General features: G+C 45.6%; 1 protein-coding gene across 9 annotated transcripts in view; it reads left to right on the top strand.

Annotated features, from left to right (window-relative positions):
- MCFD2 (multiple coagulation factor deficiency 2, ER cargo receptor complex subunit) overlaps window positions 1-25,557 on the top strand; it is a 41,302-nt gene extending 15,745 nt beyond the window's left edge. For 2 of the 9 annotated variants that reach the window (XM_073672067.1, XM_073672069.1), the window contains 3 exons: window positions 20,972-21,136; window positions 21,552-21,711; window positions 25,411-25,557. In XM_073672067.1, the coding sequence (XP_073528168.1) occupies window positions 20,972-21,136; window positions 21,552-21,711; window positions 25,411-25,542 (457 nt within the window). In that variant the 3' untranslated portion in view covers window positions 25,543-25,557. The other 7 variants (XM_073672074.1, XM_073672066.1, XM_073672072.1 and 4 more) reach the window with 7 other exon arrangements.
- The last annotated feature ends 1,932 nt before the right edge of the window (window positions 25,558-27,489 follow it).

Below are 27,489 nucleotides of genomic sequence, written 5' to 3'. Positions count from 1 at the left end.
CAAAATGACCATCTCGAAAAAGCTTCCTCAGAGACCTGCTGACGATCAATCACCTCTTCAGCACTGTCTAGTCACTGACTGTGGCAGTAAATATGGAGATCAATGGCGGTCAGGATTGTGCGGCTGCAACACACAGTCCTCTGTGTGCTCAGGAAGTGTGTTCTATACCTGTGCGCCTTCGCTACCTAGCCATACATTTACTGGGAGATCAGATGTGGAGATTGGGTGACCAAGTAATTTGGGATGATGGGTATAAATTGGGTGAGTTGCCAGCTCTGCAAAGGTTCCCTTTAAAAGCTCCACCCTGGAATTTACTTTGTGCACTGGCAGGGAGCGCTGCACTGGGACAGTTGCACAATGCAAAACATAGTGGTAAATGTGGGCAAATCTGCGTGAGGAGCTATAAGTGAGGCCAGTATCATCTATGTTCAGGGACAGACACTGACAGCTTGGGGCCCCTGTGCAAGAAATGTGTCTGGGCCCCCCTCTGTACCCGGCATGCCGCTTATGATTAGGGCAATCTGGCAATGGGACCTCCAGAGTCTTGGGCTACCTGCAAAAGGCAAGGTTTCCCTCATTCTTGCCACCCTGCAAGCAGGGGCGAACATAGAAATCACAGGCCCCATAGCAAAAGTTCTATTTGGGCATCCCCACACCTCTAAAAAATATTTATATTTTTTCACTGAGATACATACACACATATACATAAACATGTACCGCACATACAACACACATCTTATATACATACTGTACACATATACCGTACACACAAATACATATACTGTGCGTACAAATATACTGTACATACCCATATACTGTACATATACCGTACATACATACACATACTGTACATACACACACATACCGTACATACACACACATACATATACAGTACAGACCAAAAGTTTGGACACACCTTCTCATTTAAAGATTTTTCTGTATTTTCATGACTATGAAAATTGTACATTTTCAAGATTGTTGGAAGACCATTTCCGGTGACTACCTCTTGAAGCTCATCAAGAGAATGCCAAGAGTGTGCAAAGCAGTCATCAAAGCAGAAGGTGGCTACTTTGAAGAACCTAGAATATAAGACATATTTTCAGTTGTTTCACACTTTTTTGTTAAGTATATAATTCCACATGTGTTAATTCATAGTTTTGATGCCTTCAGTGTGAATGTACAATTTTCATAGTCAGGAAAATACAGAAAAATCTTTAAATGAGAAGGTGTGTCCAAACTTTTGGTCTGTACTGTATATACTGTACATACACACACATACTGTACATACACAAACTGTACATACACAAACTACATACATACAGACACACACACCGTATACACACACATATGCATACACATATACCGTACACACATGTATACACACACTGTACATATACTGTACATACATGCAGAGAGATACACATAGATAAACACGCATATATGCATACACAAATACTACTCTTCTATATCAGGTGTTCAGATGAGCTGTGTAGGTTAGAGATCAGAAGGAGAGGGCTGCAGAAACTACTGTGGGGGATGGAGACTGTACTGATAGGCCCCTGCTGCTGCCCTGCTGTCCTGTGCAGTGAGCCTCCTCCCCCGACCTCTTCTCTGTGTGAGATGCTGCTGCAAGGAACAGTGGAGGGAGCAGAATACACACAGTCACTCCTGCTCTTCCTCCACTGTTATCCCCACCCCTGTGTGCTGCGTGGCCCGGGCCCCTGACTACAGGTGAGTACTCACCATTGGGACGTGCCATGCAGAAGCCAGAGGCTGCAGCCAGTGAGCACTCTCACCAGTCTGCTGGGGAAAGCGTTCATTGGCCAGCTCTCTCTCCCTGCAGGATACGCCCCCTTTTTGAAGCCCTTCCTCCCCGGCTCTGGGTAATCAGAATGATTACAGGTGGGAGTGAGAGGGGCCCCATGCTGCTTGACACCGGCCGTTTCACTCCCGCCTGTAATCTTTACGAAGTGTCTCCATAGCAGCTGTGTGGGCTGCTGCTATGGCCAGTATGCACCTGCCTGCAAGGGCGCCCCTCAACCTCCGGACCCCGTGCAGCTGCATCGGTGGTATGTCCGCCCCTATCTATGGTTAGATAGGAGCTAAATGTGATTAACGGGGTATCATTCGGGGGATCAGAAAATTACCTATTGTATTAATTGGTTTTTACGTTAAAGAAAACCCGTCAAGCGATTCATGCTTCCTAAACCACGGGCAGCATAAATCAGAGCCTGGCTGCAGGATTGCAGCCAGGTATAGTATTCTCTGACATGCTGTAGCGTTTTAGAGAAAATATACTTTGAAGATCCGGCTAAAGACGTGACTAGTACGGCTCTGTCCCCAGACAGCTCTCCCCAGGTCGACTACAGGTGATTGACAGTTCTCTCCAACATGTGTACATAGGGAGAGACCTGTCATTCATCTGCAGCAGTGCTGGGAATAGCCGGACTAGTCTGATCTCCGTAATATATCTTGCTGCAATCATGTAGCCACACTGCGATTCATGCTGACCGCGGTTTAAGCAGAATGAATCTGACAGGCTCCCTTTAAATGTAACCTTTAAACATTTCTGATAATTTAAAACAAATAAAATAAAAAAATAAAAATTTCACATATTGCTATCTATTACTATCTGGTGTTACTTTTACTCAGGGCTGTGGAGTCGATAAGCCAAACCACCGATTCCTCAATTTCCCTGACTTCCAACTCCACAGCCCTGCCTCGCTACTGAGCGTGTACATAAAGTGCAGCACAGATTCATCTCAACTAAAAGCCAAGATCCTTAGAACAGACATTTATAGGACATTTCATAATTTTCCCAAATTCTTAAGAAAACATATACAGCACATCCTGCATTGTACTACGGAACCCAATTTATTATATATTTTAGGAGTCTGTCCATTTTATACCGACTCCTTTTCTGACTCCAACAAAATGGACACTGAATTCACAGCTCTGGTTTTACTAACCTGTCTCGGCTCAAGGGATGGGCCTTGCTCCCTTTCTTCTTGGTCTCTGCTGGGTTTCAGAAGTTGTCTGGCAAACTCCAGTGACATTATCACCTAAGGCCTTTTAAATACTCAATAAGCTTTGTATCCAGTTACCGTGTGCCTTGAAGTTAGGGTGCATTCAGACATCTGGGCAAATCGTAACGAGATCAGAGTGCAATGCACGGACTGGCCGCCCCGAGTGTGACAGCTTCATATATTTCTATGAGGCTGTCACACTCAGTTCTGGAGACCTGCGGCCAGACTGTACATTGCGGTTCGATCTCGGACTGATTTGCATGAATGTCTGAATGTGCCCTTAATCTCATCAACCATTTCTCTTAGTTGGCAATCATCTCTGCAAACTCCTGTTTTATCCTTCAATCAGCATTTACTCCTTGGCTCAGACCGGCTGCTAATACTTCGTCTGCTGTAAGCATCAGGGCTGTGGAGTCAGTAAGCCAAACGTCCGACTCCGACTCCCTCATACATGGCTCATGTTTAAGTGATAAGTTTACTGAAGTAAAATGGTAACATTAGGCTTTTAATCACCATTATGATACAATAATCAAGCTATTTTGATAGAACATAAAATATATTTATTGGAATACAACTTTAGAACAGAAAAAAATAAATTGTAAATATGCAATACACTATGCAGTAAATGGGAAAAAACAGTTTTCAACAAAAACGTACTGAATAACATTTGTGCAGTCTATGAATTTGCTCTGAGAAATAGTATCGCCTCCATCAGATCCTCCTTCATAGATGACCTCAAATCTGATCTAATTATTTTAACTCTTTAATGACCGCCAATGCGACTTAAAACTGACCTGCAATATAAGAGGCTATCTTCCCCCAACAGGTGACAATCCAGCAGATATCAGCTGTACACTATAGCTGATAACTTGCTGCATCAGCCACGATTAGTGTTGGCCCTGACCATGGCTGTTTAACCCCTTAAATACTGCAGGCAATAGTAACTACAGCATCTAGATGGTTAACAGAGTGTGGGGGCTTCCTCTTTAACTCCATGGACACCCTGAGATCTTGATCGTGTGGTCCTGATGTTTGCCATGACAATTCATGGCCAAATAATGGCCTTAAAGTCTAACAGTTATAGTGGCCTGTTCAGAAGTTAGAAACATTGATGGTAAAAATACATTTTTTCATTCCTGTCATGTCACTTCGCATTAATTCCTGAAAAGCACCTGAAGTGTTAATAAACTGCCTGAAAGCCATTTTGAATACATGCAGTTTTTAAAGTGGTATCACTTTTGTGGGTTTCCAATATATAGGACACCCAAAAATTCAAAACTTAACAGGTCCCTAAAAAATAAGTTTTGTAAATTTCCTTCAAAAAATGAAAAATTATCGCTACATTTTTAAACCTTCTAAAATGTTAACAAAATAAAAGAACACTTTATAAATGGTGATGATGTAAAGCAGACATGAGGGGAAATGTTATTTATTAAGGTTTTTATGTGGTCTGACTGTCTGGACTAAAGGGAAAATCATTCAAAGTTTAAAAATTGCAATTTTTTTTTACATTTTTGTTACATTTCTGATATTTTTAAAAATAAATGCAAAACATCTCAACCTACATTCACGATTATCATAAAGTATTATGTGTTCCAAAAAAACAATCTCAAAATCAATGGGATAAGTTGAAGCATTCCTGAGTTATTACTACATAAAGTGACACATGTCAGTTTTAAAATATTTGGCGTGGTCATTAAGGGGTTAAGGCTAGAGAACAGATTTATCTCAACTAAAAGCCTAGATCTTTAGATCAGGAATAGGACAGACATTTATAGGACATTTCAGAACTTTCCCAAATTCTTATGAAAAAATATTCCCCACAAACTGCATTGAATTACTGTACCCAATTTACTATATATTTTAGGAGTTGGAGTCGGTCCATTTTATACCAACTTCGCCTCCACCAAAATGGACATCAACTCCACGACTCCGACTCCACAGCCCGGATAAGCATAGCAAACTCTTCTCTGGAGCTGTTCGCATTACAAACGCTGCCATAACAGACTGTAATTTCTCTACAAACTAGTTTCCTGTTCATCACTGCTGCTAACAGCTATCCATTTGCTAGATGATTAACCCTTTGTCTGCTGTAAGTATAACAAACTCTCATCATCTCCACTGCATTTAAGAAGGGGTTCTGCAGAACCTGGTTCCAGAGTTGTGATCTTGGTATTGTAGTGGGCGCAGAGCTCAGACCCCCTACAATCAGTAAGTTATACTCTATCACCCAGATAGGGTATAAGAGGGGTTGTCCCCTTTCAGAAAAGTTGTTTATCTATAAGTTGTTAGTAGTAGAAAAACAATGTGTGTCTCTCACGCTCCCCGGGTCTGTCGCAGTGTCTTCGCTGATTCTCCTGGTGTCTGTTATTGTTTGCAGCGCTGACGTCCCATTAACGGCACTGCAGCCAATCAATGAGCTCAGTGGCTTTGCCTGAGTAGACAGCACGAGCCACTGAGCTCACTGATTGGCTGCAGTGCTGTTGATCTAACGTCAGTGCTGCAGACAATAACAGCAAAGGGAGCAGCGGCAGAGACTTGGCACCAGATCCAGGGAGAGTGAGTAAAGCACTGTTTTTTTTTCCCTACTAACAGAGCTTATTAGAAAAAAACTTTTTTTCCGAAAGGGAACTCCTTGAATGTTTTGGGGATAAACTTTTTAGGGGATGTCCCAACTTGAGAAAGGGGATTTGAAATGCTGAATCAGAATGGAGCGACAGGGGCGTAAATATAGTAGGTGCAGGCAGTGGTGTAACTTGAAGCTCATGGGCGCCAAAGCAATAGCTCCAATGGAGACCCCAATTTTTACAAATTTTTAATAGTAATGTTTTTTTCATATGGACCAAAGGGACCTTTTGGCGCCTTAGTCTCCAGGGCCCGGGTGCGATTGCAGTCCCTGCACCTATTATAGTTATGCCCCTGTGTGCAGGGTTTAGAGCCGCACCTGAAACCTGGAGGTTAGGGAGCCCATACGAGTGGTCCAATATTAATAAAGAGCTGTGATAGTTGGGGGCCCTGTTGGAGATTTTGCACTGGGGCCCACGGGCTTCAAGTTACACCACTGAGGAGCGTTAATGTGCATAAGCAGCAGTGACTTTGCACGAGGCAGTAGCCACGGATGAGTCACTTGTCTTCAGCGCCAAGGCATGTTACATGAAAGTGTGGGTCCTGCCCAGGTGTGTGGACTTGTGCTGTGAGGGCCTTACGCCCGTGCAGGTCGCATGTAGCTGATGCTGTGGGCTGGCCAGGACCAGATGTTATAAAGTTCAATGAGGGAGACCACCCTTCCAAAATAAACTCGTTACTGAACGGTAACCTGTTAAAGGGAAGCTGTCACCCCCTGGGACTTTTCAGACCGCTAATATGGGCATACAGGTGATAGAAATGTGAATCTATACTTACCTGTATGGGCCATATTGGCGGTCTGGTTGCTGTGTAAGAGCAGATATAGTTTAATAAAAAAGCTAAGCTTCGCGTCCCCCGGACACCGAGTAATGCCCGCCTAATAGCCCTATTTCCATACTCGCCCCACCTCCCCTGCATATCACAGGGCCCTGTGACGTGCAGCTCCCGGCCGGATCCCGCGCCTGCGCTGTTTCCTCTGTACGGACGGCGCTCTTCTCCCTGCTGTCAGTGTAGTGTTTTGCAGCAGGGAACTTGTGCGCAGGCGCCGGTGAGTTACTCTGCCTTCCCAGTGCCTGCGGGCATTTCTCGGCGTCCGGGGGACGTGAAGCTTAGCTTTTTTATTAAATTATATCTGCTCTTACACAGCAACCAGACCGCTAATATGAGCCAGACAGGTAAGTATAGATTCACATTTCTATCACCTGTATGCCCATATTAGCGGTCTGAAAAGTCCCAGGGGGTGACAGTGTGGCGCCCCTGTGGGTTCAGTCACCACAGAGGTACTGCATCTCACCCAGAGGTGTGGTATCTCACTCTCTGGTAAGGATAGAGTGGTGCCCGGGACCCTAACACCTGCATTCAACACTACACTACTCCAGACCAGCTGGAGGGGCAAGATGTGTCGCGCTTCCTGCTGAGCACTGACCCTGGTTGGATGGGGGGAACCAAAGTCGGGGGAACCATGTAGTGGGTGTGGGTGGAGGACGTAGATCAGGGGAGCACTTGTTAGAAGTGATATAAAAGAGGGAACCATCTTGGAAAGACAGATCAGTCTGAGAGGAGAAGTAGAGGGAGCAGGAGCTCTGTAGGAGCTCTGCTCAGGAGGAGGGCCTAGAGAGAGGCCCAGGACAGACTGAGAAGGAGAGGAGGAAGGAGAGAGGAGCAGGAGAAAGGCTCCAGGAGTGAAGAAGGGATCCCAGGGGTATGGGCAGTGCTGGAGGCCACCCGTACGCCCAAGTCTGCCATGCAGTGGAGGGATCAAGTCGCAGAGGGGACCGGCCCCTGACCAGTGAGAATTACAAAGTTCAACTGGAAACCGGAGGCTTCTGTACTTTCAGGGTGCAGTTGCCACATGCGCACTCAAGTCGCCAAAAAGGTAACCACATAGGATTCAGGGAACTCCAGGTTGCCCAGAAAGATCCGAGGATACCGACTTGGGACATTGTTTGGCGAGGCGCAGGGCAGGAAGGGTGAGGGCCAGCGCAGAAAGACGGCTGAGAAGGTCATATAGAACGGGGTCCTGTCAGGCACTCTTGAAACACCTGGGAGTTTGCTGAACCCCTGCCTGGTGAACGCAGCGCGACGTGGGAGGCTGTAAGCTGGACAGTGCAACCTGAGGAACTTAACAACTGTGCATAAACTCTGAAGACTGCACCTCACTGTCTCTGTGAAGTTATTGCTGCGCCATCACCCCCTGCACTACACCGCAACATATTTAACATCTACACTGCCCTGGAGCTAAGCTCTACCTGTGGAGAGCTAAACCAACTCTGCTGCACTGACATCAGCTCCAGAGGACCTGCTCCGCAGCGGCGGCTCTCTCTAGCCGCATACCACAGGTGGCGTCACGAACTGTATATAAAAACTATAAATCCCCTGTAAATAAGCCCCTTTTGATTGACCACCCTGGGTCACGGACCGAGTTAACGCCACTGTGACATCTCCCATAGCAACGACCGGCCCGGCACCGAGTACCCCACGGCCCAGGGGGCTCATCAACTTGGCGTCACGAACAGGATATAAAAACTTTAAACCCCTGTAAATATCTCCTTTTATTGACCGCTCTGGGTCACGGACCGGGTCACCGCCACTGTGACATCTCCCCTAGCAACGACCGGCCCGGCACCGAGTACCCCACGGCCCAGGGAGTGCGTCAACTTGGCGTCACGAACAGGATATGAACCCACCCGTTATCACCGGGTATTGTGCGCCTAGAGACTGTGTTCTATACTGAATGTGGCGCCTGCCCCAGAAGAACGGGCGCCATTATGTGCGTTATCAAGGACAACATAGAACCTCCCATCGTGGGCCGGGTCCCAGAATGGCGCCAAAAGCGGAGCACGCCCCAAGCAGCAGTAACCATGTACGTAGATGTGTCCATCAAGGTGGGGGAGCTGCCCCCAGGTGTGGCCGACAGCAAGCAGACATGGGACCGCCCCAGAAAGGGGAGAGGAATAAAGAAGAAAACTGGGAAACGGGTGTGGTCTCAAGCAGTCTAGGCAGATCGCACCCGGCAGACAAGATGGAGGGAGGTGAGACAGGAGTTCCCGCCAGCGGCATGCAGCAGCCTGAGACACCCCTCACCTTGGAGGAGATGGTATCCAAGCTGTCCCGGGAGGATTCGGAGTTTCTTTATACTGGGATGGAGGACCTAAGCTGGAGGATGGAGAGGGCCCAGCAGGATGCCATCGCCAGCTGGAAAAAGGAGATGGTGGAGAGGATGGCGAACAGGAAGAAGCCAGCGCTGCAATCAGCAGGCAGCGCCCCAGCCTTGGCGGAGCCAGACCAGCGCCGGGAGGCAGAGTGCAGCACAGGAGCGGCCGTGGGAGCAGGTAAGAGCAGTCTCCCTGTCCTGGGCGCTGAAAGCGCTGACCTGCTCCTGGGCCCCCTGCTGGAACAGTTAACCTCGGGCGCTGCCGACACAAGCCCGCTCCTGGTCCCCCTTCAGAGCCCTCCATCACCGGGCGCGGGAAGTGCAGATCTGCTCCTAGCCTTCTTTCAGGATGATCCTCCATCTCTGGGAGCGCACGCCCTAGACCTACTCCTGGGCCCGGAACCGCCAACCACGGGCACCAGCGACACTGGTACGCTCCTGGGCCCCCTGCAGGAACCACCTCCCCCGAAACCTGAGTGGGTGTACGGGCGCCTGCCCTGGGACTGGTCCGCAGAGGTGGAGGACAGTAGCCTCCCACTAGTACCCGCTCCTGAGCCCTCAGCCATCTCCAGGAGTGAAGTGGACCAGTTCCTGTGGGAGAACCCTGGGTGGACCTCATGGGATTTCCCCGGGAGACTAAAGCAGAAGCTGCGCGCCGGGTGGAGCACTGTAAGAGGGAGCTCGAGCAGTTGGAGAAGGAGCGGCGCATCCAGCGGGAGAACTGGGAGAGGATGGAGGCCCGGAATATGGAGAAGGCCCGGGCCCGCAGAGACATGGAGGCCACACACGGTCCCCGTGCCGAGGGGACCGTGGTGAAATTCAACCTGGATGGAGGATGGGGTTTCATCCGGGATCCACAGGCCGAAACGGATCTTTTTGTTAACAGGAGGGACGTGGAGTCCCACCTAAAGGAAGGACATCCGGATCGGAATCTATACCCTGGTGATCACGTCACCTACACCAGGCATAGAGGTGAGAGGGGCAGGTATGCCCTGAAAGTCCACAGGGTGGTGGAGGAGAGTGTACCCTCGCCATCTAGAGCTGATGACCCGGCTGGGCCAGCCTACTGTGGACAGGTGCTTCCCCGGAGGGAGCACCACTATTGAACTGCTACCTTTGAAAAGTACTGTATATAGTTACCTGGAAGGGTACAGCAGAGACACTGCAAGTTGTTTATGTGTGTGTTTATCCAGTTACCCGGTAAGGGTATAGAGACATTTAACTCGTGGATGGTGAGCAGCTAAAAACTTTCACATGTAAATAGTTGCACTTCTTAACCCCTTAAGCCCCGAGGGTGGTTTGCACGTTAATGACCAGGCCAATTTTTACAATTCTGACCACTGTCACTTTATGAGGTAATTACTCTGGAACGCTTCAACGGATCCCCCTGATTCTGAGACTGTTTTTTCGTGACATATTGTACTTCATGATTGTGGTAAAATTTCTTCGATATCACTTGCGTTTATTTGTGAAAAAAACGGAAATTTGGCGAAAATTTTGAAAATTTTGCAATTTTCAAAATTTGAATTTTTATGCCCTTAAATCAGAGAGATATGTCACACAAAAGAGTTAATAAATAACATTTCCCACATGTCTACTTTACATCAGCACAATTTTGGAATCAACATTTTTTTTTGTTAGGGAGCTATAAGGGTTAAAAGTTGACCAGCGATTTCGCATTTTTACAACAAAATTTACAAAACCATTTTTTTAGGGACCACATCACATTTGAAGTCACTTTGAGAGGTCTTTATGACAGAAAATACCCCAAAGTGACACCATTCTAAAAACTGCACCCCTCAAGGTGCTCAAAACCACATTCAAGAACTTTATTAACCCTTCAGGTGCTTCACAGGAATTTTTTCAATGTGGAAGAAAAAAATGAACATTTAACTTTTTTCACAAAAATGTTACTTTAGACCCAATTTTTTTTATTTTCACAGAGGTAACAAGAAAAAATGGACCCCAAAATTTGTTGTGCAATTTCCCCTGGGCACGCAGATACCCAATATGTGGGGAAAAAAACACTGTTTGGGTGCACGGCAGGGCTCGGAAGGGAAGGAGCGCCATTTGACTTTTTGATTGTAAAATTTGCTTGAATAATTAGCGGCCATGTTGTGTTGGGAGAGCCCCTGTGTGCCCAAACATTGGAGCTCCCCCACAAGTGACCCCATTTTGGAAACTAGACCCCCCAAGGCACCTATCTAGATGCATAGTAAGCACTTGGAACCCCCAGGTGCTTCACAAATTGATTCGTAAAAATGAAAAAGTGAAAAAAAAAACACTTTTTAATTTTTATGAATCAATTTGTGAAGCACCTGGGGGTTCCAAGTGCTCACTATGCATCTAGATAGGTGCCTTGGGGGGTCTAGTTTCCAAAATGGGATCACTTGTGGGAGAGCTGCAATGTTTGGGCACACAGGGACTCTCCAAATGCAACATGGTATCCGCTAACAAATAGAATGGAAAATCGGCTCAAATTGTTAGCGGACACCAAGTTGCGTTTGGAGAGCCCGTGTGTGCCCAAACTTTGGAGCTCCCCCACAAGTGACCCCATTTTGGAAACTAGACCCCCAAAGGCACCTATCTAGATGCATAGTGAGCACTTGGAACCCCCAGGTGTTTCACAAATTGATTCATAAATATGAAAAAGTGTTTTTTTTTCACTTTTTCATTTTTACGAATCAATTTGTGAAGCACCTGGGGGTTCCAAGTGCTCACTATGCATCTAGATAGGTGCCTTGGGGGGTCTAGTTTCCAAAATGGGGTCACTTGTGGGGGAGCTCCAATGTTTGTGCACGCAGTAGCTCTCCAAACGCAACATGGCGTCCGCTAACAATTTGAGCCGATTTTCCATTCAATTTGTTAGCGGACACCATGTCGCGTTTGGAGAGCCCGTGATGTGCCTAAACAGTGGAGCTCCCCCACAAGTGACCCCATTTTGGAAACTATACCCCTCAAGGATTTTATTAAGGTGTATAGTGAACATTTTGAACCCAGAGGTACGACACAGAATTTGTTTACATTAGGTCATCATATTGAATAAGTTGTCATTAGTCTTGAGCGCAAGTGCTCGCTACTTGAGTTTGCATCGGGTACTCAGGTATGCACCATGTACAGTGTGTGCTCGAGTGACATGCTCGAGTCCCTGCTCCGCATGTTTCACGGTTATTAGACACCCAAAAAAAACCATGCGGGGATCGCTCGTGCATGGCAGGCAATCCCCGTAAAGTTTTTTTGGCCGCGAAGCATATGGGGCAGAGACTCGAGCATGTCACTCAAATACCCACGATACTCAATGCATACTAGAGCACCCGATACAAACTCAAGTAGCGAGCACTTGCGCTCAACACTAGTCGCCATATCGTCATCTTTTTTCTTACTTTTGAAAAAAATCCCAACCCCATCACAACCCTAACCCCTACCCTAACCCCAACCCCAGCCCTAACCGTAGCACAACCCTAACCGTAGCACAACCCTAACCGTAGCACAACCCTAACCCTAGCACAACCCTAACCCTAGCACAACACTAACCCTAGCACAACCCTAACCCTAGCACAACCCTAACCCCAAACCCAGCCCTAACCCTAGCCCAATCCTAACCCAAGAGTTTATTTTTGACGCCGTTCCTCGGCGGTATAAGTGATTAGACGACTTTATTCTTCGGGTCGGTGTGATTACAGCAATACCAGAATCATATGGGGTTTTTATGACTGACAGCTGTCACACACAAAAAGACGCATTTTTTGTAAAATCTAGTTTTTGCATCGCCATATTTTGAGAGCTATAATTTTTCCAGATTTTGGCAGACAGTCATGTGACGGCTTGTTTTTTGTGGGATGAGTTGACTTTGTTATTGGTGCCATTTTCAGGCACGTGACATTTTTTTATCGCTTTCTATTCCGATTTTTGGGAGGCAGAATAAACAAAAACCAACAATTCAGGAATTGTTTTTGTTTTTTTTTTATTCTGTTCCGCGTGTGGTAAAAGTGATATGGCAGCTTTATTCTTCGGGTCAGTACGTTTACAGCGGTACCACATTTATATCGTTTTTCTATGTTTTGCACTTTTACATAATAAAAGCAATTTTATAGAAAAAAATATTTTTTAGCATAGCTTTATTCTGAGAGCTATAACTTTTTTATTTTTCGGCTGATGGAGCTGTATGTCAGCTTGTTTTTTGCGGGACGAGATGACGTTTTCAGCGGTACCATTTTTATTTATATTCGTCTTTTTGATCGCGTGTTATTCAATTTTTTATTTGGCGGTATGGTGATAAAGCATTGTTTTTTGCTTCGTTTTTTTTTTTTTTTTTTAACCGTGTTCACTGAAGGGGTTAACTAGTGGGACAGTTTTATAGGTCAGGTTGTTCCGGATGCGGCGATACCAAATATGTGTACTTTTATTGTTTTTTTTTATAATAATATTTATTGGTGGGTACATTATATTTTTATTTTTGGTGGATTATTTTATTTATTTTTTTTTATATTTTTGCAATTTTTTTTTTTTTTTTTCACTTACTGACAGTTTTTATACTTTATTACTTTGTCCCACTCTGGGACTTTCACTTTTTTTTCTCTGATTGCCTGCATGGCACAGGAATGCAGCACCATCCCTGTGTCATACAGGCTATCAGCGCTGCACAGTTAGAAGATTGTTTGGAGATGCACTGCGCATGTCCAAACAATCTTCCTGCTGTCTGGTGACCCGGATGTTGTCATGACGACATCGGGTCGTCATGGCAACACCCGGGAAGCCTTTGCAGACAGCGCTGGAAGCCGGAAGAGGAGGTGAGTATCTGCGATCACCTCCCCTTGCCCCGCAATGCTGCGATCGACTTCTATCGCAGCATCGCAGGGGTTAATGTGCTGGGAGCGGTGCAGGACCGCTCCCTGCACATAGTATCGGGTGTCAGCTGTGACAATCAGCTGACACCCGGCGGCGATCGAGCCCGCACAGCCTGTGTGCGCGCGCGATCGCGATGACGTACTAATACGGGTCTGGCTCTTAAGTCCCAGGGCACAGACGCGTATTAGTACGTCAGATGTTATTAAGGGGTTAAAGTGCCCCTTATTGGTTTTATGCAACAAAAATGACCTCAGAACAAAAACCCGTTAGGCGTGGCCGAAGACGTGGTCCAACGACCAGATCACCTATGCCCTGCAGCCATGCCCAGGGCCTACGTGGAGGGTTTTTGGACGGGTCCCTCATGTTCACCAGATAGCACCTTCCTCAGTGAGATGGACACCCGGTTAAAATATCTCACTGTATCTGCTGAAAAGTGTTTTATGTGAAAAATGTTTTATATGTGAAGAATGTTATTGCAAATGCTTTTATAATGTTTGATAAGCTAATAGAAACCAGTAACGTTTAAGTAATGTGCCTCCCATAAAGGGAAGAAAAGTTGTTTGGAAATTCTTCTGTGTGATGCATCTAAAATTTTGTATGTCTTTAAAATATTTTGTGTTTTACTCTGTTCCAGCCCGCGGACGTGCTGTGTTTTACCAAGGGGGTATGTGGCGCCCCTGTGGGTTCAGTCGCCACAGACGTACTGCATCTCACCCAGAGGTGTGGTATCTCACTCTCAGGTAAGGAAGGAGTACTGCCTGGGACCCTAACACCTGCATCCAACACTACACTACTCCAGACCAGCTGGAGGGGCAGGATGTGTCACGCTTCCTGCTGAGCCCTGACCCTGGTTGGAGTGGGGGGAACCAAAGTCGGGGGAACCATGTAGTGGGTGTGGGTGGAGGACGTAGATCAGGAGAGAACTTGTTAGAAGTGATATAAAAGAGGGAACCATCTTGGAAAGACAGATCAGTCTGAGAGGAGAAGTAGAGGGAGCAGGAGCTCTGCTCAGGAGGAGGGCCTAGAGAAGCCCAGGACAGACTGAGAAGGACAGGAGGAAGGAGAGAGGAGCAGGAGAAAGGCTCCAGGAGTGAAGAAGGGATCCCAGGGGTACGGGCAGTGCTGGAGGCCACCCGTACGCCAGGGGGTGGAGGGATCAAGTCACAGAGGGGACCAGCCCCTGACCAGTGAGAATTACAAAGTTCAACTGGAAACCGGAGGCTTCTGTACTTTCAGGGTGCAGTTGCCACATCCGCACTCAAGTCGCCAAAAAGGTAACCACATAGGATTCAGGGAACTCCAGGTTGCCCAGAAAGATCCGAGGATACCGGCTTGGGACATTGTTTGGCGAGGCGCAGGGCAGGAAGGGTGAGAGCCAGCGCAGAAAGACGGCTGAGAAGGTCATATAGAACGGGGTCCTGTCAGGCACTCTGGAAACACCTGGGAGTTCGCTGAACCCCTGCCTGGTGAACGCAGCGCGACGTGGGAGGCTGTAAGCTGGACAGTGCAACCTGAGGAACTTAACAACTGTGAGTAAACTCTGAAGACTGCACCTCACTGTGTCTGTGAAGTTATTGCTGCGCCATCACCCCCTGCACTACACCGCAACATATTTAACATCTACACTGCTCTGGAGCTAAGCTCTACCTGTGGAGAGCTAAACCAACTCTGCTGCACTGACATCAGCTCCAGAGGACCTGCTCCGCAGCGGCGGCTCTCTCTAGCCGCATACCACAGGTGGCGTCACGAACTGTATATAAAAACTATAAATCCCCTGTAAATAAGCCCCTTTTGATTGACCACCCTGGGTCACGGACCGGGTTACCGCCACTGTGACATCTCCCCTAGCAACGACCGGCCCGGCACCGAGTACCCCACGGCCCAGGGGGCTCGTCAACAGATTCCCTTTAAGGGTAATATATACAAGGGAATAGGTGGTCCAAAGTTTTTACAGTGTGGAGCATTTTCCACACAGTATCCTTCCTCTGTAGTATACTCCAGGGCTCTCTATATCCACTGTTTTTCCCTACTTCGCCACAACCCAGCTTTGTCTCCTTATTTGATCAGAGGTTCTATTTTTTCTACTATTGGCGCCCTGGATCTACCGCTCGGGACCCTTCACTAGTCCCAGCCTCTAATTCCTGCTAAGGCCCATTATCTTCTGTGTTATAAGCTCCATGTCACGTGGCTAGATGTCCTCTCCTAGGACCCGTCTCCAGAAGGCCACTTTGTCTCTTTCTGTCACGTTTTCTTCAGGATCGCACAACCCCTTCTTCTTAGTCTCCTCTCACTCAGTCACCCTTTTGTAGCTCTGCTCATGTTGCACTCCAATACTCTAACTATCTCCCCAACTAACAGGAAACCAGTCACTTTTCCTAATACTAACCCCTCCCACTGTGGGATAGTCCCAAACATTAACTCCTAACTCACCCTATCATCAACTATTTACGCCACTTATCCTATACATTACACTACCTATCTTACACCATGCATTGCATCATGTCCTACATTACTATACACTATAATACCTTATCACCCTCTATACATTACAATTCGCATGAAACAATATTTACAAAAGACGCAAGACATTATTCACATTACGATACAACACATAACGCGATTGGTGTCTTCAGGGAAATGAATGCAACAGCACAGTCCGCCTTACGCAGCCACAGACATCAGGGCATTTTGGAGCCACGTACTCAGGATTAGTGGGAACAAGTTGTCACCTATAATGTCCATACCTGTAACTTGTCTAGTTGGGAAACCCCCTTTAAGGGATTGTTTATTCCAGTGTCCTATGTAATAACAGCTCTGATTAACCGCCTATAGTCCTACATCTTAATGAACGTCCCAGCCACTCGTCATTACAGAAGAGGCATCCAAATTGGACTTCCCCTTTAATTGCCATATTTTGCTACTTTTTTGGTTGCTATGGGCAACAAGTTTACTTCCCACACATGAGCCCACTATGATTATCCTGGCTGCACCTCTCCTATCACAGCCAGCCTTTCATTATCGCGATATCAGACCCCGCCCCGCCGCTCCGGTCTCATCCTCCCCCTACTGAGATAGTAACACGTCTCTTCACCCACTACTAACACTGATGTCAAGATGAGTAACACTATCTGCTACTGCGCATGCCCAAGAGATCCCAAGCAAGGCCAGAGCAGCAGAGCGACGATTAGTCACTAGCGTCCACTGTACAGTTCGTGTGTGCACTCGGAGCGCAGATAGTACTGCCTGGAGAGTTACAGGCTGAGGCTGTAGTCAGCGGTACCGAGGGGTGAGAGTAGGTCGGTCCTGTATAAGGCTGAGCGCTGTACGGAGCTGTGCTGTGTCCGGTAGGTGCGTCATTATGTGTCTGTATACACTCAGTGTGGGGGCATCACTTGTGTGTACTTTACCTAGTAACTGTAAGTGACGGCCGCTCATTGGCTGCTGAGGTTCAGCTCAGAACTTGACCGGTATGCACAGCTATATAGTCAGAGGAATGTGCCATTATGGAGGAGTGTACCATTATAGTGGAATGTACCATTGTGTATTTATTCAAATCATCAAAAAAAATACCTCCCTACGTGATCGTGTAATGGTGTATGCCATGGACGCAGTATGGTGGCACAGTCAGCCCCTATAGGCAGGTAATACAGGGCCGCAGGAGCTGTATAGTGTGCTGTAGGGCGCCATATCCTCCCCTGAAGCGGCGCCTCCAGGATAAATGACGCCAGGCACCAGATGGAACATGGCGCGTTCTTCTTTATGCATCTGTCAGGGCTCCATTGCTGGGAACTGTAATATTGTATGTAGTAAAAGCACGCGGGTTAGAAATGCTCCAAGTGTAATGATGGGAGACTCTGCTGCGTGTCCGGCTCGTGGCTGAGATCTTACCACGTCCAATCAGCAGCTGCAGAAATCACCGGCGTTGGAGGTTTCCAATCAATGACTTCCACCAGCCCTGATGTGGGGAGCTGTCCACGGAGAGCGGCAGCTAGGCCCAATTTCAACCGTATAAGTGTCTTCAGTACACAGGTACAATAGCGGGGCAGAGAGCCGTCAGCTCCCCGCCCCACCATTCACCTGTGCTGTCTGAGCCACTACATGCCTGCAGTGCCCGGCCTCACCCAGCACAGACATCGCCACTCATCCTGGTGTAGGGGGCACTGTGGGGGGTATGGACTGTACAGCTTGATACTGTCACTGTCAGGCGCATGAGGTGTACACCTGACAGTGGCCACAGTCTGGATGGAGGCATCTGTCCACCATAGAGACCTGAAGAAACATGTACGGCATAGTATATGACTTTTTGCAGTGGTCCTCTGTGTAGGAGCGCACTGTATTCTGCCCTTTATTCGCAGCCTCATATCACCTTGCACCTTAAAGACATCTCCAGAACCCGACCTTTTCTTCCCAGTGTTCTGATTAATTCTCGTCTTGATTACTCCACCTTACTACTAATTGATCTTACTCTCATTAAATTCTCCCATTTCAAATTTATACTGAATACAGGAGCCTGAATCATATTTCTGTCCAGCCGCTACACCGATGCCTCCACCCTGTGCCAGACGTTGCACTGGTTGCCCATTTGCAACAGAATAAAACATACATTTATGACAATCATCCACAAAGTTCTCCACAGTTCTGCACCACCCTACATCTCTCTCGTCTCTGTCTACCCCCTTACCTGTGCTCTCCATCCTGCTAATGATCTAAGACTAACATCCTCCATAATCCAAACCACTCGCTCTCGTCTCCAAGACTTCTCTCATGCTGCACCAATTTTCTAGAATGCACTACCCTAGACAATCTGGTTAATTCCCAGTGTCCACAGATTTGAGTATGTTCTAGAAACACATCTCTTTAGGCAGGTCTGTCACATCACCTCACTAATATAACTTATCTCAGTTCTTCTTTCTACATTTTCCCTCCTGGTCCTTTCCCATACCCTCCATGCACTGAGTAACACTTCATATCTGGACATATACTGGCTGGCGACAGGCTCATACAGCTTTACATGTATAACTATTTTAACTATTTAGGATCTGTATTTCTACGTTTTGCTGGTCCAATCATTGAACAAACGAACAATCTCTATTTATATTACATCATGTTTTAATGAGATTTTTCTTTCTTTGCATGAACGATTCCATGCCCGGTGAACGAGCGTTTCTGGACACATCCTTAAGTCGTGTGACTCACATTACACAATTATCATGCACGTTGGGTCATTACTGTTCATATCTGAAGGATTATCGGCCGGTGTAAATGCACTGTTACGCTGTAATGTCTGACATTGTACGTCTCATCTGAATTGCAAAGTGCTGCAGATTATGTTGGCGCTATAGAAATAATATATTACTGTAAGCCTTACTCACATATCTGTTTTTCTTCCGTTTCTGCATGGTGTGCCCGGTTTTACCATCCGCGTGTCATCCAAAAAAATGGGGGTTTCCTAAGCTTGCGTTAGCACTTGTCTAAAAAAATGGTCATCGCAAGTACATATAAATAATATAGGGTACTTAATTGACACTATTTTGCTCAAAAGAGCGTAAAAGTCATCCCACCATGACAAGGTGTTCCCAACCAGAACAGTCCCTAACTCTTGGGAAGATGCACAGCCCAAAAAGTTGGAGCCATGTTTTGGTTTTTTGCACATACAGGGGTGTGGCTCCCCCTTTTTGGGCTCTGCATCTTCTCTCTTATAGCAGGGGCTAAACAATGGGGTCTGGGTCCTGCTCTGCCCCTGTCTATATTGAGGTCTGCTGGCACATAGTGAGGTGAACTACAAGAGTTAGGGTCCATCCCGATGGGTACACCTTGTCGTGGTAGAATGGCTTTTATGCTCTTTTGATTGCAATAGTGTCAACAAGTCTCCTATGTTATTTACATATACTATGACTATTCACTTACTTATCCCAGGTTCTCTATGTCTACTCTGCAGTGGTTAAAATGTTTTATTGCACAAAGGCAATCCGTATAAATGACTGATCACATAATGCATGGACGGGTGAGACCCACCAGATCTAGGATATGCCATTTTCATTATAATTGGTGGGTCTGCTCTGTAGGGTCCTCAATAGTCCTGAGTATAGAGGGGTCCGTTCGCTGGTGTAACACGGCGTTGCTTTTGCTGGTTTCCTCCTGGGAATTGTAGCCAGCCCCATTCATGTGAATATAACCATGCAGTAGATGGCCAGACATTTATTTTTTTTTGCAAAAAAAACCTCACACTTCTATACTCTGCAAATAGTAATTCTGCTGCGTACTGTATCCATTGAGAGAGCACTTTACTGTGTACCAACACATCACCACCACCGGTTAGATCTGTCCAATTAATTCTCCCACAAACTGTTTGGAGCGGAATAAGATAATCCCTATTCTCTTGTGCGATTTGACTTCTTTGCAAAGCAATTACACGAAGCGCATAAAATCCTTTAGCAAACAGTCCACACTTTAGAACAAAGTAAACGTGACAAATTATTTGCGTTAGAAATTGGCCACTGTCCAACTCATAGAGTGCGAGCAAATTCCCCAATGTTCCTCCTATACGGTACCTAAATGATGATTCTGAGAAATGTTCAAATGATTCTTAAAAAAAATTAGGAATAATAGTAATAATACATGGATTTGACATCTCTTCTTGCCGATAGTGAATTGGAGCATTCTTGATGACATCCATAGGCTGTAGGAATGACTGTAGCTTCAGTGTCTTTGGTCAGGAGATGTATGCTCAGTGTCCTTGGTCAGGAGATGTATGCTCAGTGTCCTTGGTCAGGAGATGTATGCTCAGTGTCTTTGGTCAGGAGATGTATGCTCAGTGTCCTTGGTCAGGAGATGTATGCTCAGTGTCCTTGGTCAGGAGATGTATGCTCAGTGTCCTTGGTCAGGAGATGTATGCTCAGTGTCCTTGGTCAGGAGATGTATGCTCAGTGTCCTTGGTCAGGAGATGTATGCTCAGTGTCCTTGGTCAGGAGATGTATGGCCCGAGTCCTTGGTCAGGACATGTATGGCCCGAGTCCTTGGTCAGGACATGTATGGCCCGAGTCCTTGGTCAGGAGATGTATGCTCAGTGTCCTTGGTCAGGAGATGTATGCTCAGTGTCCTTGGTCAGGAGATGTATGCTCAGTGTCCTTGGTCAGGAGATGTATGGCCAGTGTCCTTGGTCAGGAGATGTATGGCCAGTGTCCTTGGTCAGGAGATGTATGGCCAGTGTCCTTGGTCAGGAGATGTATGGCCAGTGTCCTTGGTCAGGAGATGTATGCTCAGTGTCCTTGGTCAGGAGATGTATGGCCTCCTTTTTTATTTTCTGTTTGTCCCTTAGGAATAAAATGGCGTGCCACAAGACCCACACATCCCATCTCTTCTGTTCTCTGGTATCTGCAGTATTAATATTGTCCGCCGTAGCAGAAGACCATGCACATCCGAAAGTGGAAGAGGAGGCGCACACTGGCGGTCGTTTTGACAAAAATGTGGTACACGATAAAGAGTAAGTAACGTATGGCCTTAGAGAGGTTGGCCAATGGCAAATGTTTATCTCCTTCGGTGATAAATGTATGATCGCTGAGGGTCCTAATGCTGATCCCCATGTGAGTGCATTGGTGGCCATTAATGTGCACTACCGCTCCATCCTATGGGCCTAGCAGAGATGGCCAAGTACAACCATGGCAAAGAAATTGAAACAAGCAGTGGTGCACAAGAATGGCGGGACCCCCAGTAATAATACACGGACAAGGGCTGATAGTAAAGTGATGTGTAAATCTCTGGGAATTGTCTCTCGGCTGCAGATGCAGATATTTATCAGTTGACAATGGAGGCTTTGAGCTACAATTGGACATGGGTCAACCAGGTTGCATGTATTTTGTTTGCACCATTAATATTTGGTTATTCCCTTTTTTCCGCAGCCACATAATGGAACACTTAGAAGGAGTAGTGCAGAAGCCGGAGGCAGAAATGTCCCCTCAGGAGCTGCAGCTTCATTACTTCAAGATGCATGACTATGACGGCAACAATTTATTAGACGGCCTTGAGCTGGCGACTGCAATTTCTCACGTCCATCGGGAGGTTAGTGATCAAAGTATATATGTGCAGAATACGGTTTTGTGTCCAGTACCTCCTGACCTTGTGCTATTACTGTATGACAGACATGGAGCCCCAATTAGTGTCACTTACTAAACCAGTAATATGTACAGGTTGTCTATATCTTCAGGCCAATGACACCCCAGATTACCTGGAGACTACTATTGATGGGCGAACCCGAATGGTAAAGTTTGTTGTCCGTACCGGACACCTAGTGTTCGTGCACCAACCCCTGACTTCTCCCGGATGTCCGTGTTACTGTTCGGGTTTGGCAGCCAGAACAAAGCTTGTTGAAAGGCTGCAGTGCAGCCAATCAACAAGCTTTTCCGGTGTGGGCACTTCCGGCTCAATCAGAGCCATTACAAGTATTGGCATGGCTGCGATTGGTTGGCGCAGTATGTTAAAATAAAATAATAATAAAAAGAAAAAAAGACATGGGGTCCCCTCTATTTTTGATAACAAGTGCATGTAAAGCAAACATCTGCGGACTGCAGCTCTCATCTGTCTGCTTTTATCTCGGCTGGTTATCAAAAAATAGAGGGGCCTCACTCCGTTTTTTTTTTTATTATTATTTAAATAAATAATTTTAAAAAACGGCATGGGGTCCCCCCTATTTTTGATAACCAGCCAAGGTAAATCAGACAGCTGCATGCTGGTATTCTCAGGCTGGGAAGGTCCATGGATATTGACCCTCCCCAGCCTAAAAATACCAGCCTGCAGCTGCCCCAGAAAAGGCGCATCCATTAGATGTGCCAATTCTGGCGCCTTGCCTGGCTCTTCCCACTTGCCCTGGTGCATTGGCAAGCTGGGTAATATTTGGGGTTGATATTAGCTGTGTAATGTCCGCTAACATCAAGCCCAGAGGTTAGTAATGGGGCGGCGTCTATCAGACTCCCCCATTACTAACTCAGTAATTGAATAGTTAGAAAAACACAGACACACACAAAAAAAATACTTTATTTGAATAAAGAGTCCCCCACACGCCCTAGTTTACCCATTTATTCTTTAAAAATAAATCAAGGAAGTTCTGACGGTAATCCAATAACGAAATAACGTCCATCGAATCAGAAGGAGACTTCATAGCTCATTCGCGGTCAGTGGCACTGTGGCAGGCACCGAAATTCTCACGGTCCTGCCTGCCGCTGACCGCATGTAACCCTATTGAGCCTCGCTCTGAAAACGTTCTGAGAATAGAGACTCAATAGAGATACTCGCGGTCAGCGGCAGTGACGAAGTCTTTTTGGAGCGCTATGGGCTCCTGTCAAGCTCAAGAGACGTTTGTCTATTCTGCGCATGATACAGGAGCCCATAGTGCTTCCCCCTAAACGCGTTGTTCTCGTGAGACTACATTTTATGAAAAGACATTATAACTTGTACGTCCCTGTGGACACAATGCAATTCTTCTGTCTGCACCATTTGCGCCCATGTAATGTTCTGGTACCTTGGTAATGGGAACTCGATCCCAACTCTCTGCAAACCTCTACTGAGCCTAGCACCTCAAAGAAGAGGACAAGGACATCAGGCAGCATTGTTTTGGTTTTGTTGATGGTCTTCAGTAGCATTTTGCTTATTTAAGACATATTTTTGGTTTCTCTCAGGGTATTGGGACTCATTTTCTGGTTATTGTATGTGCATTGGTTATGGGAACCCCAGTGATCAGACATGTATTATCTATTACCTATGGATAGATGATAAATGTACTTCATGAGAAAACCCCTTGCTTATTTTCTCCAAGTGTCAGAGCCCAAGGTTGTTATTATTATTAAATCCATTGCTGGCAGCTCCTGTGTAATTTCCGACCAATGACTTCCTAAATGTGCTCGATGGGAGACAAGTCCGGAGACCCTGCAGGCCATGATGCCATGTTTAGGCCAGACGGGCTGCTCACGGTAACTCCACCAACATGCTTCTTGGCATTATCGTGTTGTAAAACTCCTCTTGGGACTCTGCGGAGAAATAGCCGTACTACTGGTTCCACGATTGATCCATTTTGTACTGTGATTAAAATTGGACGTCACATACTAAGGTGTGAAACATGTCTACACAAACCATCAGAAGGTGTCTGCACGACATTGGGCACGTCCAACTACTGGAATGGAGGTCTATCCTCCTTAGCGATGAATTTCACTTTTTTTGCTTGGACACAATGTTAACCGTAGATTGACCTGGAAACCATTTTGGCAACATCATGAAAAGGTCTTCACAAGAGAACGTGAAAGTGTCTTAGGAGCCGTTTTTCAACGACTATTGTAAGCAGCGTGCGTGGGCTAAACGTGCTATCATGGCCAGCAGTATCGCACATCTGGGACATCATTGGTCGGCAAGTGCAAAGGGATCTGCCAGCAGTGGATCATGATGATTTCCCAAGTGCATTCAGTGCAGAACATTCCTCAGACAACCATTAATACCTTTATTGATGGCAGCCGAGGCGTGTAAATGCGGGAATTTCTGCACGTGGCGCTCATATTCCAGACTGAATAAATTCAGATGTTTTGAAAATGTTGATTCCTTTTTTCCATCCTGTGCTGATGATTATCGTATCTATCCATCCTGTGATTTCCATAATTCAACGACTTTTCCTTCTTTGTGTTGCAGTTTCAATGTTGAGTGTATTTAGTGCCAATTTTTATGGTTTTTAAAAGGGGGCATGGCTCACAGGATTCTCCGAGGATGTGATTTTAGGGTGCTCTTTAAAATCCCCATGTGAGCCACACATGTTTAGTGAAGACCTTAAAGAGTAGCACTAAAAAAACGTTCCCTAGTTTTGGATCGGTATGGCGGATTGAAAGAAAATTCAAGGGAGAAGCAGTAATAAAAAATAAAAGAGAAGATCAGCAAACCTTTTGTTCATTAATCCCTACTAAATGTATTCGTAATATAGTGTAAGTACATTACAATACTCACTGATCGCCATCTCACCTGATTTCCAGCTTCACTTCCGTCCTCTTCTAAGTCACATGACTTCAACTGCGGCTCCGCAGATCACAGAGGGGTTTATGTCTGGCCCGAAAGTTGCTTTCCTTCTGAGGTCTCATAGGCTTTCATTGGTGGAACTAGCACCACCCCACACAGCGGTCTCTTTGTGATCCCGCAAAAATGAGGAGGGCTCACGCGACCCAGAAGAGGACCGTTGCGGTGGTGCAAACAGGAAAACGGCGATCGCTGAGTATTTTTTGTGTGCCTATACTACATTATAGACATATTTATAGGGGTTTAGAGGATACATTTTTCCCCAGGTGATTTCCATTACTGAAATCTATCCCATTGATCGGATCAGGTTTGTAAAGATTACATGTACAGACTGTGGAAACAATCCTCTGTAGATGCAAGGAGCAGATTTTCGATTTCTGTACTAAATATATGTGTAAATGTTGAGTATTTCAATTGCTGTAGAATTTATTTAATGGGATAGTCCAGGATTAGAGAAAGCTTTCTTCCAAATGCAACGCTACACCTGTCTACAAATTGGGTGTGTGGTATTGCAACTCCACTCCATTGAAGTGAATGGAGCCAAGCTGCTGAACCAAACCCTATTTGTGCACAGATGGGACACTGTTCTTGGACAAAGGCAGCCATGTTTGTCTAATTTTGGACAAACCCCTTTAAGTAATTCACCATCTGAAAAAGTACCTGCCCCCTCCACTAATAGGTATGCTAATCCAAACTGTGTTTTTTTCCTTCCAGGGAAATAATGACAACACCCAGACAATATCCGAGCTAGAACTGATAGCCATGATAGACGACGTTCTCCGGGATGACGATATGAATAATGACGGATTCATTGATTATGCAGAATTTGCTAAATCAATGCAATAAAGACTTTTTACCGATTGATGTTTTCTTTCCTAAATGTGACCATGCCGTACAGTTTCTATCTCTGAGGTGTAACGCTCTGCATTGCCCAGTGTTTTGTTGTGGGTTCACAGTCGTGATTTCCTAGTGTCACTGGTTATTGGTCCAGGAATACAGAAGGAGGACGAGGATATGGATTTGTATCTCTAAATGCCCCTTTAATGTGTTTTAAATATATATAGTAATGAAGTAAATATTATTAAGTATATATTTAAATATATCTAGAAATGAAGCATCTATACATGTGTTATATAGTACTGTGCACCCAATACAATGTGAACATAACATATATGAAAGAAAGGATCCTATATATAAAAGTCACGGTTGACACTGTAATGAGAAAAAAGTGTTTCACATCAACTCCCGAGTGAGGGCAATTATCCACGGAAAAATCCTGGCTCCGGTTCCAGGTGAGTAGTAGAATAAAAAAGAAAAAGCATTCAGCTACTGCCAAAATCCAAATAGGATTTCTATATGAAAATTAATAAAAACACAATTTATTTATGTACTCTAAAAACATAAAAAAACATGCAACACTAGGCCTACGCGTTTTGAGTTAATCATAGCCCTAAAAAAAAAAGGGAACTGCCACTTGCAGCAAATGTGACGTCACGCGTTACGGGATTACCCGTGGGTAAAAAACAAGTTGCAAAGCGATCCTACGCGTTTCAGAGGTAGCGTCCTCCATCAGGGATTACCGCTTACAAGCGCTACATGTTGTTTTATAGGTAAGTGTGGATGATCAGAGATAATTTGTGAGAGACTGAACCTGTTATTGGCCATAACCTAGCTAGAGCATAGACATGAAGGAACAAGTAGGATTTGCTGCTTTCTGATCTAATGTCCTCTATACTTCCAGAGGACATGGCAGGGAATGTTGGGGGGGGCACAAAGAAAATTTATCATATAATACACCTGTACTATATACTATTAACTATAAGGAAGGAAGCAAATAATTGAGAAAAAAAGCCCCCATCCACAAGAGAGAGCTGTTCTCCCCAATCCCACCATAGACATACTCGGCCGAGCGCTCCTGTGTTGTTTAGTAGACAGCCGCTGCCAATCTCCTCTGGCCGCTGTTTATTTTATCGCTGAACAAAAGGATCCAAGAAATCCCAACAGGCTAAATCCTTCTGTCCCCCCAATAAGGGGAGAGGCGGGAGGCCCCCATACACATTAGATTGTCATCCGATATCGCCGTATTTGGTTAACTTTAGTCTAACCCATATGGGGTTATTTAACGCATAAATTGAAGCCAAAAGCTATAAAATATATATATATACCACTTTATATGAAAATATAAATATATATTACTTTGTAATATATCTTAAAAATCTGTTTTGTTTTGGTACCGTTCATTTACACAGTTACAGTTGAGTTCGGAAATATTTTGACGGTGACAGAATCTTGGTGATTTCAGCTCTGCAGGCCACTGTTTTTTTATTTAAAATGAAACCACTGAGATACAATTGAAGTGGAGACTTTCAGGTTTAATTAAAGGGACTGAATAAAACTACCCTGTGAAACGTTTAGGAGTTACTACAATTTTTCTACAAAGCCTCCTCATTTCAGGGGCTCAAAAATAATTGGACAAATTAAATTTCTGATAAATAAAATGTTAATTTTTTATACAATTTTAGAGAATCCTTTGCAGGCAATGACTGCCTGAAGCATGGAAGCCATGGGTGTCACCAAACGCTGGGTTTCTTCCTCCGTGATGCTTTGCCTTTATTGCAGTGACCTCAGTTGTTGCTTGTTTGTGGGTCTTTCTGCCTTAAGTTTTGTCTTAAGCAGGTGAAATGCTACTCGATGGGATTGAGATCTGGTGATGGATTCAGTCATTGCAGAATATTCCACTTCTTTGCCTAATATAACTCCTGGGTTGCTTTCACAATATGTTTTGGGTCATTG

This window comes from Phyllobates terribilis, unplaced genomic scaffold (genome assembly GCF_046119375.1).
Source record: "Phyllobates terribilis strain yellow unplaced genomic scaffold, ASM4611937v1 Scaffold_3__8_contigs__length_932513732, whole genome shotgun sequence".
Lineage (NCBI taxonomy): Eukaryota > Metazoa > Chordata > Amphibia > Anura > Dendrobatidae > Phyllobates > Phyllobates terribilis.
This window is presented reverse-complemented; position numbering and strand designations above follow the sequence as displayed.